At 41.8% G+C, this 12,657-nt stretch overlaps 1 protein-coding gene across 1 annotated transcript in view; it reads right to left on the reverse strand.

The window, feature by feature from the left end:
* KSR1 (kinase suppressor of ras 1) overlaps window positions 1–12,657 on the reverse strand; it is a 228,655-nt gene that overhangs the window by 134,922 nt on the left and 81,076 nt on the right. The window contains exon 2 of the mRNA XM_088456139.1: window positions 6,642–6,782. Within this exon, the coding sequence (XP_088312265.1) occupies window positions 6,642–6,782 (141 nt within the window). The remainder of the gene's footprint in view (window positions 1–6,641; window positions 6,783–12,657) is intronic.

Below are 12,657 nucleotides of genomic sequence, written 5' to 3' on the forward strand. Positions count from 1 at the left end.
ACAGATTGCACAGAACATGCAGTATCCAGCGCAGAGCATACAGCAACATCAGCAAGCAAGACATACATGGGGGAGGAAAGGGTGTTGATCAGCAATGAAGTGATAATTAATTCCTACAATCTGCAGAGAAGGACTACATATCTGCACAAAGAATCCTATATTGAATGTACTTGCGATTCTACAGGGACACATCATTTTATTAATATTATACGCAATTTAAAAAAATAAGAGCCATTATTCCAGATACTTAAAAAAAAAATGTATTTAATAAAGTATCCAAGCTAATATTATTAGATATTATATTAAAATTTAAGGACCAAATAACATAAAAGCAGAAGCCAAAAGGGATTATATGTAGGTGATCATACTTTACAGTGTAGCAGGAAATTGAATAGCTATATAGTAAGTATTCATCATTACTGCAGCTTGGTTTTGTTATGGGTTGTATTGTTGCTATGGTACCCAATTAGCAATCCTCCTGTGCTCCCCCATGGGACAACTGCTTGAAATTTTTAATAGGTAATTCAGGCAGCAGTGATAAAAAAAAAACTCTGTGCTAAGAATATATATATTTTTTTGTCTAATTAAGATAACATACCTATCCTGCTGCTGATTTCAGGAGGAGAGAGGGGAAGGATCCAGAAGTGATGTTTCCCTAGTAAAACTAATCATATATTATATGTATCAGCTTTGGACAAACTTTGTGGTCTTTGTGTCTTGAAAAAGGGTCCTCTGAGGCCCGAAACGTCGACCAAATGGACTAGTGGCAATATGTGAGCTATTAAAAAGTGTATTTTCACTTTTTTATGTTAAGAAGACTGGTGAGTGCTCTCTTTATTCTACAAAATGTGTGTATATATGTGTGTATATATATATATATATATATATATATATATATATATATATAGCAATTTTTGGCTTCTATTATATTATTTATTAATCAGAACAAAAACGAGCCTGGGTCATAACAGACAGACAAATAGATAAGATGGCAATGCTCGCAAGCTTACAATCTATAGGAATATAGGAGTTTGATACATGAGGATAAGTGCCACAATATTGGTCCAGTCAGATTGCAAGGGTAAAATGTTCTTGCTGGAATATGTGATGCAATCACGCAACATTGTTTGCCTGGGGTCAGTGGATTGTGTGAGTGTAGAGAGAACACGTGTAAGTTTTGTGTGAACTGTGTAGAGAGGAGATAATTGGATAGAATAGTCTTGTTGTGTGAGGGAGGGTGTTCCACAGAGTAGGTGTAGAATGAAAAAAGTCCTCTACCGTGAATGGGAGCAGGTAATGTGTTTGTAAAAGACAGATCTTGTGCAGGAATAAGAGTCGAGTTGGGAGATCAGTGGCGGGCTGGGCCGGGGGGCAGGGTGCCATGTGCCCCCCGGGCCGCAGCGTCATGCGGGCCGCGGGCAGTCTGTGTCAATGTGACACAGACTGCACCGCGCGTGTAGCTCTGACCGGACGGAGTTCGGTCAGCGCTACACAGCACAAACACATAGCCACCGGAGCCGGCAGCTGTGTGTTTGCTTTAGCAGCTGATGAGAGTCAGACAGACTCATCGGCTGCTGCTCCCACTGCCAGAGCCGGACATCTTCCGGCTCCCGCATTGGGTAATGGGAGTGACGCGTCACTCCCATGATGCGTCACTCCCATAATGCAAAGCGGCAGACGGAGGAGCTGATCTCGGCGGCGGGACCAGGAGCAGGAGTGGGTGTCACGTAAGTGTTGCTTTTTTTTTTTATATTATGTGTGTCTACTGCGGGGGGTCTGGCACTATAAGGAGGAGACCACTACTGGGGGCACTACAAAGAGGGGGGACTACTACTACTGATGGCACTACAAGGGGGGGGGGCTACTACTACTGGGGGCACTACAAGGGGGGGGGGGGACTACTACTACTGGGGGCACTACAAGGGGGGGGGACTACTTCTGGGGGCACTACAAGGGGGGGACTACTACTACTGGGGGCACTACAAGGGGGGGGACTACTACTACTACTGGGGCCACTACAAGGGGGGTACTACTACTGGGTTGGACTACTACTAGGGGCACTACAAGGGGACTACTACTAGGGGCGTTGCATAGGGGGGAGGGGACTACTACTAGGGGCACTACATAGGGGGGAGGGGACTACCACTGGGGGCACTGTGGGGGTACTGTATAGGGGGAAGACTACAACTGGGGCCACTATTTAAGGGGCACTGCATAAGGGTTACCACTACTGGGGGCACTATATAAGGGGCTTAATACTGGGGGCACAAGGGGCACTGCATAGGGGGGATCACTACTGGGGGCACTACTCGAGGCCTGCATTAGGGTGGGGAGGGCGCCGTAGCACGCACGTTCTTTCGGGCACCCTGACTGCACGCTACTCCTCTGCCAGGGCCGCCTGCATGCATTTGCCCCCCAGGCTAAAAGTTGCCAGCCAGCCACTGTGGGAGATAGTTTGAGATTAGCAAAGAGATGTATGCTGGTGTAGTTTTGATGACAGTTCTGAGTAAAGAATAGCACCTAGTCAGCGAGCTTGATGGATATGGTTGACCTCTAGTAGAACAGTGCTGCTTGAATAAGGCTACTGCGAGACGGCTTGACTGCACAAGTGGATCGGTAGTGATAAGATAGCTAATTACTACAGTATATCATTCTTTTATTTATTTCATTTTTTTCCTCATCACAAAAATATATACATCTACTACTAGTGACTATCGGGAATGACTATTACTTGTATTTTTCTCAGACATGACTAATGCTGGTGACAATATTTTGCATTACTTCTAGTGGATTACTAGAGAATATGTTTAGTTCTGTATACATACCTCCATATCTGTTACTGCTGGATTATTAAAGGGTCCTGCCATTGGTATATTACTACATCTGTACATACTGCATGGTATATTACTACTACTGGAGGATTTGGTTTCTATTAGTTGCTAAGACACTAGTTGCCTCCAACACCTGTGTTGAGTAATGCAGAACAGGTATAACAGGTATACAAGATAAAGCCATAATAGTGGAGGCAGTTATCAGTCAGCCACTCAAAAGGTACATACAGTATATGGAAGGAAAGCAAAAGAAAAACTGCAATTAAAAGTGGAGTTATTAAAGAATTTTAGAATAGGGCTTTAACTCAATTTACTACTTAATATTTTCATAATTAACTTTCACAAACAGCTAGAAATACAATTCAGGAAAAAGTGCAGTAAAAACTAATTACTTTCTTCATTTTGTTACAGGAATATGTACTTTAATATTCATAAAATACACATACATATCAACATCCACACATTTTCTTTTAAATTGCCATAACTGTGGTTCTCCATTGTAATCAAAGCACTGATCACAATAGCCAAAATAGAAATAGGTACTGTAATTAGGAAGAATGGTGAGAAAAAATCACACACTTCTACACAAACAAAACAAATAAACCCATCAATGGAAAAACAGCTACGTTTGAATGCAAAGCTGGTTACCCTATTTGACAAACAAAAGCTGCTTGCTTATAATCCACTGAACACCAACGTACTTAAGACACAATACAGTAAATCTGGTCCTGTATAAAGTATTACTTTGGGCATTTCTATTATACAAGACAAGATCCTACACATAATAACGACTGTCTCTCAGTTAGATCACATATATAAGAACATTCACCACCTGTGGCCACAGGATATTTGTTATATTTGTATTTTATATATGTGCCTTTTTGCTATAAGTACTGTCAGTTGTTCGCTCTGATTGTACTCTATGCTTTTATTGTTTGCATTATTATTTACCATATGTTAGATCTCAGTATCTTTTTTATCCTTCCTTACGGGGCTGCTAATATTTATGCTTATTTAGTTATTATTTTTCTTAGTCATTAAATATTTGGTTTGGGATACTTTTTGCACTCCCAGTTTTCTTTTTTTGGTCGTCCTTCTCACCTAGGGTGTAGCCACCTCTATCTGGTGAGCTGCTCCCGATATCCCATATCTCCAGACCCAAACTGAAGCGCCAAGTACATTTGTTGTTTTTTTCCTACACATAATATACTAGTCATGTGCCCACATACTGTATATCACACCAGTTTCCCCAAATAGATTATAGTAAATCTATGATCACCATACCCATGTTGTTCCAGTTGGGAAGATTATACATATTAAACCTTGGCCAATGCCAGCACTAGTCTAACCATGTATCCCTAAAACATATCCCGCCATATGTCCTCACAGTATGTGTGCTTAAACACTGTTCTCGACTACATCTCCCTGGCAAACCATTTAAAATTGGTTCCTATCTGTTCTACCTCTCATGTACTGCGATCTATAAGAACACACAGGCATATGTGCAACAGTGGCAGGTACAATAACAAAACATTATATAGAACATTGTCCACAAGATGTGTAACTGCTGGCAACCAATTATTATGGTCATCAGTTAAGTACCTTAAATCTTGATCTTGTTGGTTGGAATGCAGCTGAATGACAGACCAATTATTAATAAAAAGTTAATGTGAGCAATTGCCCATCTTAATGTATACAATGGTCTCTGGCAGCCTTGGAAACCATAGAGACCAAACAAAGATGCTTTAAGAATTGAACAGTTTCATTAATTAATTACTTCAGCAGTAGTCAATGGTAAATAGCCCTAACACATACTCAAAATCCCATAAAATAACATAGCAGCCACTGTGGAGAGTATAGATCAGTGGTCTCCAACCTGTAGCTCGAATAGCTTAGCCAGGAGCCCATTAGGTGGAAGTGACCTCTGATGCATGTTCCCCTGTGGCATTGACGCCATGGGTGGAGCCACAGGGAAGCTAGTCAAGTGATTGCCATAGCCGCTCTGATCACCTGACGTGCTTCCCCTTGGTTCCACCCACTGCGTCTAAGCCACGCTGAAGCGGCACAATACGTGACAGACACCGCGAGTGACTCCCGCCCAGCCCTCCCAGAAAATCACACAGCAGCCCTGCCTATATCTTTTGCTCCTCTACTGCACTTACCTCCTTGGAGACGGTAATTAACAGTGAAATGTGTCTGTTCTTAAAGTGATGTACAAATTGCAACAAGATCACTGTATTAATTAAATGCATTGTTGTTTTCTATGAAACATTTTTTTCATTTTCATTAAATGACCTTCATTTGTTCGGTTATTAGCCAGATTTTTTTTTCTACCATTTTAGTCTCTCTTAAGGAGGTATAATTTGTCTCATATAGCTCACACCAAAATTAAGGTTGGCGACCACTGATATAGATCAAGCACTATTAGTGTTAGCTGCCACCAGCAGAGGAGGTCATAGAGGAAGTAGATGCAGTGTTCTCCCCAGGCTGTTTTCTGCAGGTGCATCGCCTGCAGAAACAGCCTGCCGCCCGGCACTTTCCCCCGCCGAGGAACGCTGGCCTCTGTAGTGACCGGTGGCTAAAAAAGCCTCTTATCGCTTCAGAGGCAAGCGTTCCCAATGATGCACTGCGCTGGTGATGTGAGAAGCCTGCCCCGTGCGCCTGCTGGATCTAGTTAGATCCAGTCAGCGCGAGGCAACGGGAGTGGGAGCGTGAGCGGCCAGCAAGTAAAGGTAAGTGCTGGGCTGGGGCTAGGACCAGTGTGGGGGCACTGCCTAAGGGGCAGTATTTAAGTCTGGGGGCACTACATAAGGGACCATTCTGGGGGCACTGCATAAGGGACACTTTAAACCTGGGGGAACTGCATAAGGGGCCAGCCTGGGGGCACTGTATAAGGGACACTATTTAAGCTGGGGGCACTGCATAAGGGGCCAGTCTGGAGGCACTATTTACGCCTGGGGGCACTACATAAGGGACCAGTCTGGGGGCACTACTTCAGCCAGGGGACACTGCATAAGGGCAAAGCTAAACTACAGGGGGCAATGAATAAAGGGGAAAACTACAGGGGGCCCTGCATAATGGGCACTTTTGACTGAGAGCCAGTGGGGGAGCAGCCTGAGACATGTCAGGCTGGATTGGTAAGGGAGATACCCCTTTTCCCGGCGCGCACATAATTGCGAAGGCTCCCACCCGGCTACTTTTGGCTTCTACCCGGCTAGAAAAAATTTCTGGCGAGAACACTGAGATGGAAGATAATTGGGTGACCACAAAACTAACAGACTAGTTGCTTTATGGGCAATTCTATGTGAAATTGAGGTTGTACAGTATGTCAGACATCTACTACAAGTTAGTCATTGGCAGCTGTACAATAATGAGGATGTTAGCCTAAATATTGGGTATATTTTACTATAATGAGTCTCTCGCACTGCTTGTGGACAGGGCAAAAAACTGGGAAGAATGGAAGGAGAGTGGTGGCTGAATCTTGGAAACATACATGTTACAGCAAATGAGCCTATAGATGAAGCACAATATAACCATCTCTAGTATAAGTACTACAAAAAATGAAGACCACACCAGCATATTACAGTAAGAACCACAGATGAATGGATTTATTCCTTTTCAAGATTCTACTATTCCAAAATATAGGTTTTCAAAAAGGAGAAAATTATACAGTATCAAGTCAGACTTAAAGCAAACCAGGAAGAAGAGCAGATACAAAAACCAGTTTAAACTACAATGCTGCTAAACCAGATAAAATACTCAGTATGCCAAGAGGAATGAAAACATAGACAATGGAAAAAGTACACTCACCTGCACCAACTCATTTCTCACCCGGACAGTGTGCAGCCAGTCACTGACTTTAGGATAACTGTTTAACATCTCTGTTCTCTCAGAACGAGGCACATGAAGCTTGCACCGAAGCTGTTTGCTAATGTAGTTCATCAGCTTTGCCTGCAAACATTGTGAAATATATTAGTATACTGCCAAATGCATGTTAAGATACATTTGCTCTACTGAAAACCATAAAAAAAGGTTTTACAGAAAAAAGTATTTGGGTTATTCAACAAAATGTTATTACAATGTATTAATCTTCAAATTTGTGCCAGCAGTGCATTAACTAGTTCACAATTACCAGGTCACCATATATGCAGGTTTGTAAGTTTCAACCCTTGAGCTTGTAATAGTGTATATAGAAAAATGCTGTGTGTCAGAGCAGACTCAACAACATGGAAGGAAAAGTCCATCTTTGTTTATGTAACATTTTTATTCTAATTACTAAATGCAATAGACTTATGGGGTCTAATTTATAAATACAATTGTCTATTTAGCTAGAATTTAAGAGAATGTACCCTACAGTTACTCTATATTTTTTAAAAAGTCTTTTAGACCTCCCCACTAATTGAGGGGTCGTACTCTGCTGACCTGGTTCTGCACTCTGAGTAGCTTTTCATTCTGTACAGTCCAAATCTGACGGATATCTAATGCAGAAAGAGGGTCCGGCATCAACTAGAGCAGGGGTGACCAATCAGTCAGAGGCAAAGAGCCCAAAAATATCTGTAAAGAGCCGATAGCAAATATGGGGAGTGGCCTACCTGTCACAAGGCCACACTCCATTTTTGTGCGCACGCCTTTGGTATGACATCATTTTTTTTTTTATTAGTGGGACTTTGACAATCCTTGTTTTGAATCATTTTTGAATGCCACTTATGTAGTAGTGCCCATTATGCAGTGCTTCCTGTAGTAGTGCCCCATATACAGTGGCCCCTGTAGTTGTGCCCCATATGCAGTGGCCCCTGTAGTTGTGCCCCATATACAGTGCCCCCCTGTAGTTGTGCCCCATATGCAGTGCCACCCTGTAATTTTGCCCCATATGCAGTGCCCCCCTGTAATTGTGCCCCATATGCACTTCCCAATAGATCCAGCTAACCCAAAATAAAATGTCTATTCAAAGGTAGACCATTCCTTTAGGAAAACACAAACATATTAAGGATAATTATCATAATAAAACATTTTATTTTAAGACATTTTTTTCACACAGATAATTATTTTACTAAAGTTTTTTTAATCTACATGACCAAGTTTAAAACAAATAGTGTTGTGTTTATCTATAGTAAGTGCAGTGGCAGAAGCCAGCTTTCTATCTAGGGGCCTGAGTTAGCAGCAGACGCAAATTATTATTATTATTATCCTTTATTTATATGGCGCCACAAGTGTTCCGCAGCGCCTTACAGAGTACATAGAACTAATAGGTGAACAGGAAACACGTAACTTATAGTACATTACAGTGCAGGACAAGGACACGACTTATATACATTGCTGCAATAGCGATTAAAGCACTCACAATAAGCAGCCGGGAGTTGGCAGTCACGTGTTAGGTGCCCTTATGAGTAAAGAGTAGAAGAAAATGTAAAGAGAAGCACATTAGGTAAGAGGTCCCTGCTCATGAGAGCTTACATTCTAAAGAATCGCAAGTGCAATCGCTTACGGACCGCAGTTGCTAAAATCTGCTTGCCAAAGCACAGCCGGCATAAAGACGCCCACTGCTGCCTTCTCTTATCTCAAATCCATCCAATGTCGCACTCTTGCGTAAACATCGGTACCATCGACAAACATCAAGCAGTCACGCAGCATGTATGGCAGGTCTGACCAGCCACATACACTGTAGCTCTCCCCATACGCAGATCTCATGCTGCCAATGCAATCGCAATGGCTAATTTATGCATGCCCATGACACGGCGTTGAAATGGTCAGACATGCCTGCGTTAACTTAAAGACAACCCCGTTACCTCCCCCAAACGCTGATAACATGACACTCACTTTGCGAATGGGCATACGTAATCGCAATGCAATCGCGACGCATGTGCAGTGCTACTTACGTGCATGCACAATGGCAAATAATCATTCGAACTGCGTGAACATCGGCATTGCGCCTGCTGCTGAATCATGCCCTAGGTTATAATGCCTGTAGTATATTGCACTGGATACATTAGAGAGACATTAGGCAGATGCTGGCAAAAAAGCATAGGAACATCTTAGACAAACTCATAATAAGTATTTCTGGTAATATGATAAGGTTGTTATGAAACTTAAACAAATGTATCTAATAATCTTTTTAAATAATCCTTTTACCAATTAAAAATAGATTAAGTTATTGGTAAATACAATCTTTAGTTAATGGACTTGGAAAGTCTTATTGTCTTTAGATAACAATCCCATTACGAACACCACCAGAAAACTAAACACCAACTTGACGGACACCATGCACTATTTTCCCAGGTAAAACAATAAAATAACACTGCAAGTCAATGTGTTTAAAAGATGATCAAAACAGAGACAAGGACTTACACTGTAACCTTTAGTATAGTCAAAACCATAGATAGTCACTTGAAGTAAAATAAAAAAATAAAAAATCTGATAACATAGTACAATATTACTTAGAAAGTCTCAGCATTTCTTCCACCCACTACTGCAAGCTGCTACAAAACACACAGCAGATTTCAGACAATGTACAAAGGGGACCAAATAGAACAAAAAATTGACACAGCAAAGCACATAGGGACTCGCTTAGTACATAATTCTATTTATTTATTTTTTGGGTAAAATAAGCATTTTCACACCGATCAGGCAAATCATATTTCCGGGGATCAGTATGAAATCCAGACGCCGGCTGGTAAGTACCCTAACACTCCTTTAGGGGTGCCTAACCCTAATACTCCCAGGGTGGTTCCTAACTTCAAGTCATTCCCGGGGATGGCTACACCTAACCCCTCCTTCCCGCACCCTAAACCTCCCGGGGGGGGTGCCTAGTCCTAACCCTCCCCCCTAGGGGTGCCTAACTCTAACCTCCCCCCCAAAATCGCTAACGACGCCCCGGTCTTACCTCGTTCGTGCTGTCGTCCTTTGGCATTACGGCGTCGGGATTAAAATAGGCGTCTGTATTTCGACGCCTACCTTAAGTCCCCCATTGGGCTTCTCCTGTCGGGATATAGACTGGCAGAATTTAATCCGCCGGTCTATAAACTGTATCCCTATGTCCGTATCTATTTTTGGTGTATTTTTATATCTGAATAAGCTTAACCACTAGACCAAAGATACAAAACTTTACAGTGTTATTTTTTTTTTATATATAGTCTGGCTTCCCCTCAAAAGTGAACCAGGAACAAGCACTCATAGCCTTGGCTTTTCTACCATAAATGCGCAGCATGGAGTCACTCTGTCTCGGCGCCATCAAGTTCAGCAAGGTATTTCCCCGCAGAAATATAAAATAAATGCTGGCACACTCCTAGTGCCAAGAGAGGGTATGCGTTCAGCATCTCGGCAATCGGGATGCCGATGCTTACATTACTGGCACCAGAATACCAGAGAGGACAGAGTGTTATTCTCATTTGCAGCTGAAGAAACACCACACAATACCCCACAAGAGAGAGATTTCAAGGTGGAGGGTAAGCCAATGGGAGCACAAAAAGTGAGACGATAAACTAACCAATACTACAATACATCAAACAATCTGTAGCTTGACACATTTTCCATTCTCTATGTACATTTTGGTAAAGTATTACATTTCCTGTAAATTAATTAAATTACTACTTTGTACTGTGAAAAATATGAACTCAAAAGAGTGAATTGATGTTTTACAAATGTGCAGTAAATTGGTCATATTTTTATAATTTCATGTGTAAAAACAATTTCTTGGGGTCCTGTAATTTGTTGCAGCCATAGGCAAGATTGCAATGAATGTAACTGTATGGGCTTCTTCTGTATCTTGTTGCTTAAGCTGCCCATCCACTAGGCGATTAAACCTAGCGATGGAGCAAAAAACGACGGTCATTATCGCTCCATCGCTTGGTAATCGTCCGCAAATCGGGCAGTAAAAGGTTAAAAACGACTAGCGATGCACGCTCCCGCTGGTCGTTTTTAACATCAATCATCGCCCGAACATGACGGTCAACCTGACTACCGCCGTCAGGTTGCCATGTTCGGGGATGATTGATCTGCATACACTGTACGTCTGAACGTTCAGTGTATGCAGTTCACCCCGCGGGAGACGACAGCATCTTAATCGTGCCGTCATCACCCGCATTGTTAAGTGGATGGGCAGCATTAGTCTCCTGAGATGTTTGAAGCGTAGACTGCATCCCATTACGATGACCAGCTTGTTAGTTTTATATGCAAAATATCTTTTAGCAGTCTCCTAGGGTGAGATTAGTGAAACACCAATAAAGATCTGCTGGCTATTTACATCTTTATTGATATAGGAGAATGCTGGAATATACAACAGGTGTACAGTATGCAAAAAGTGACTTATCACAAATGTCTCTCACTGTAAAGTACTTGTTATATACTTCAGCTAAAACAATCTGATCCTGTGAAACCTACTTGATTTGAGTTTAATTCCAAAGAAACTAATATAAAAACTAAAATTGAAAAAGGATCGTGTTTTAATATGGTCACTAATCTAAAAAGGTCAAGAAAGATATCAACAACAGACCACAAAATCTACTATATCTGCAGTAATATTGTAAAATTAGCTCAACATCACAGCTTGTGGCCCCATAACTACTGTAGCTGGATAATGGTTATTATGTTGGTAAAACATGGTTGCCATCAGATCCTGTCTCTATGGTTATATTTTGATTATTAACAGCTGACTCCCATTCATTTTGCCCAAGTGCCAAACATCTTGCTCTTGTGCCCATCCACATATGTAGCTGAACGATGGACAGTGAACTTCATGCTCAGCTGCCAATGTGTTTTTGGCCACAAGTAGCCCATAGGCTTTACTCTAAATGCACGGCCCTACCTCTATCAATCCAGCTGTACAGACGGATTGTAAATGAATAGCTCAATTTCATTAACAGCACAACCTTAAACTTGCAAATTGGAAAAAGACCATTACGACACTTGAACACAGAGATGCAGTTCAAACTCTTCAAGGGAGATTTCCTTTTCTGTATTTATGTTGTTCAGCATATCATAGAACAGTAGGTAAGTAATGTTTTCCCTTTAGTGTCAGGCGTTTAATATTACAAGCCAAAAAAAAACAAAAAACTATCTAGGAGTGCCACAACCATAACAATATATACAAACATTTACAAAAGATGGGTATTAGAGATGTTAGTGGCTTCTCTATTCTTTTGTTTAAGCTCATTTGCTCCGGTTAGGTTGTGACAGGGTTCACTCACCAGAGAACCAGGCTACCCTTGGTATGCAGGCCATGGTTGTGGTTCTTAATTTTGTAGAGGGTCTAGCAGGAGGGAAGGGACAACGCAGCAACAACAACAGGAGTGGAACAGATACTTCATGTGCCTCTCGTAATCTAGACATGGGCGGTTTGGTTTAGACACTGTTATTTTCCCCAAATTAGCGCATGTTTGGGTTTCTTATTGCCTATCCAAAACACCTGACAGACAGATCGCCAATAAGATGCCATTTTTGAGACCTGAACATAACTGAGTAAAACCAAACTGCTCATCTCTGTTCTAAATATCTCACATGCCACCTTGTTGTATTAGTGCCAGTGGTTGCCTACATCTGTAATAGATTATTGCAAACAGTGATGCAGAAATAAATATCCAACTAATGTTTCAGTTTTAAAAATCTATAAATCACTATATTACGCCAACTTTACAAGTTGGTGACATGTGGGTGAACATTTTTATGTGATCAGCTGACACCGCTGGACCTGGAAGACACCGCTGCACCGCCGAAGCTGAACTGAGGTAAGTGATCGCTGCATCACCGGGACCCACTGCTTTGTCAACATTCTGAGCATATCGACATTCATCAGTATCGACATGCTGCATTTAGACAAAACATACCGAACCCG

Source organism: Taudactylus pleione, unplaced genomic scaffold (genome assembly GCF_031769625.1).
Source record: "Taudactylus pleione unplaced genomic scaffold, aTauple2 ptg000687l, whole genome shotgun sequence".
Classification (NCBI taxonomy): Eukaryota; Metazoa; Chordata; class Amphibia; order Anura; family Myobatrachidae; genus Taudactylus; species Taudactylus pleione.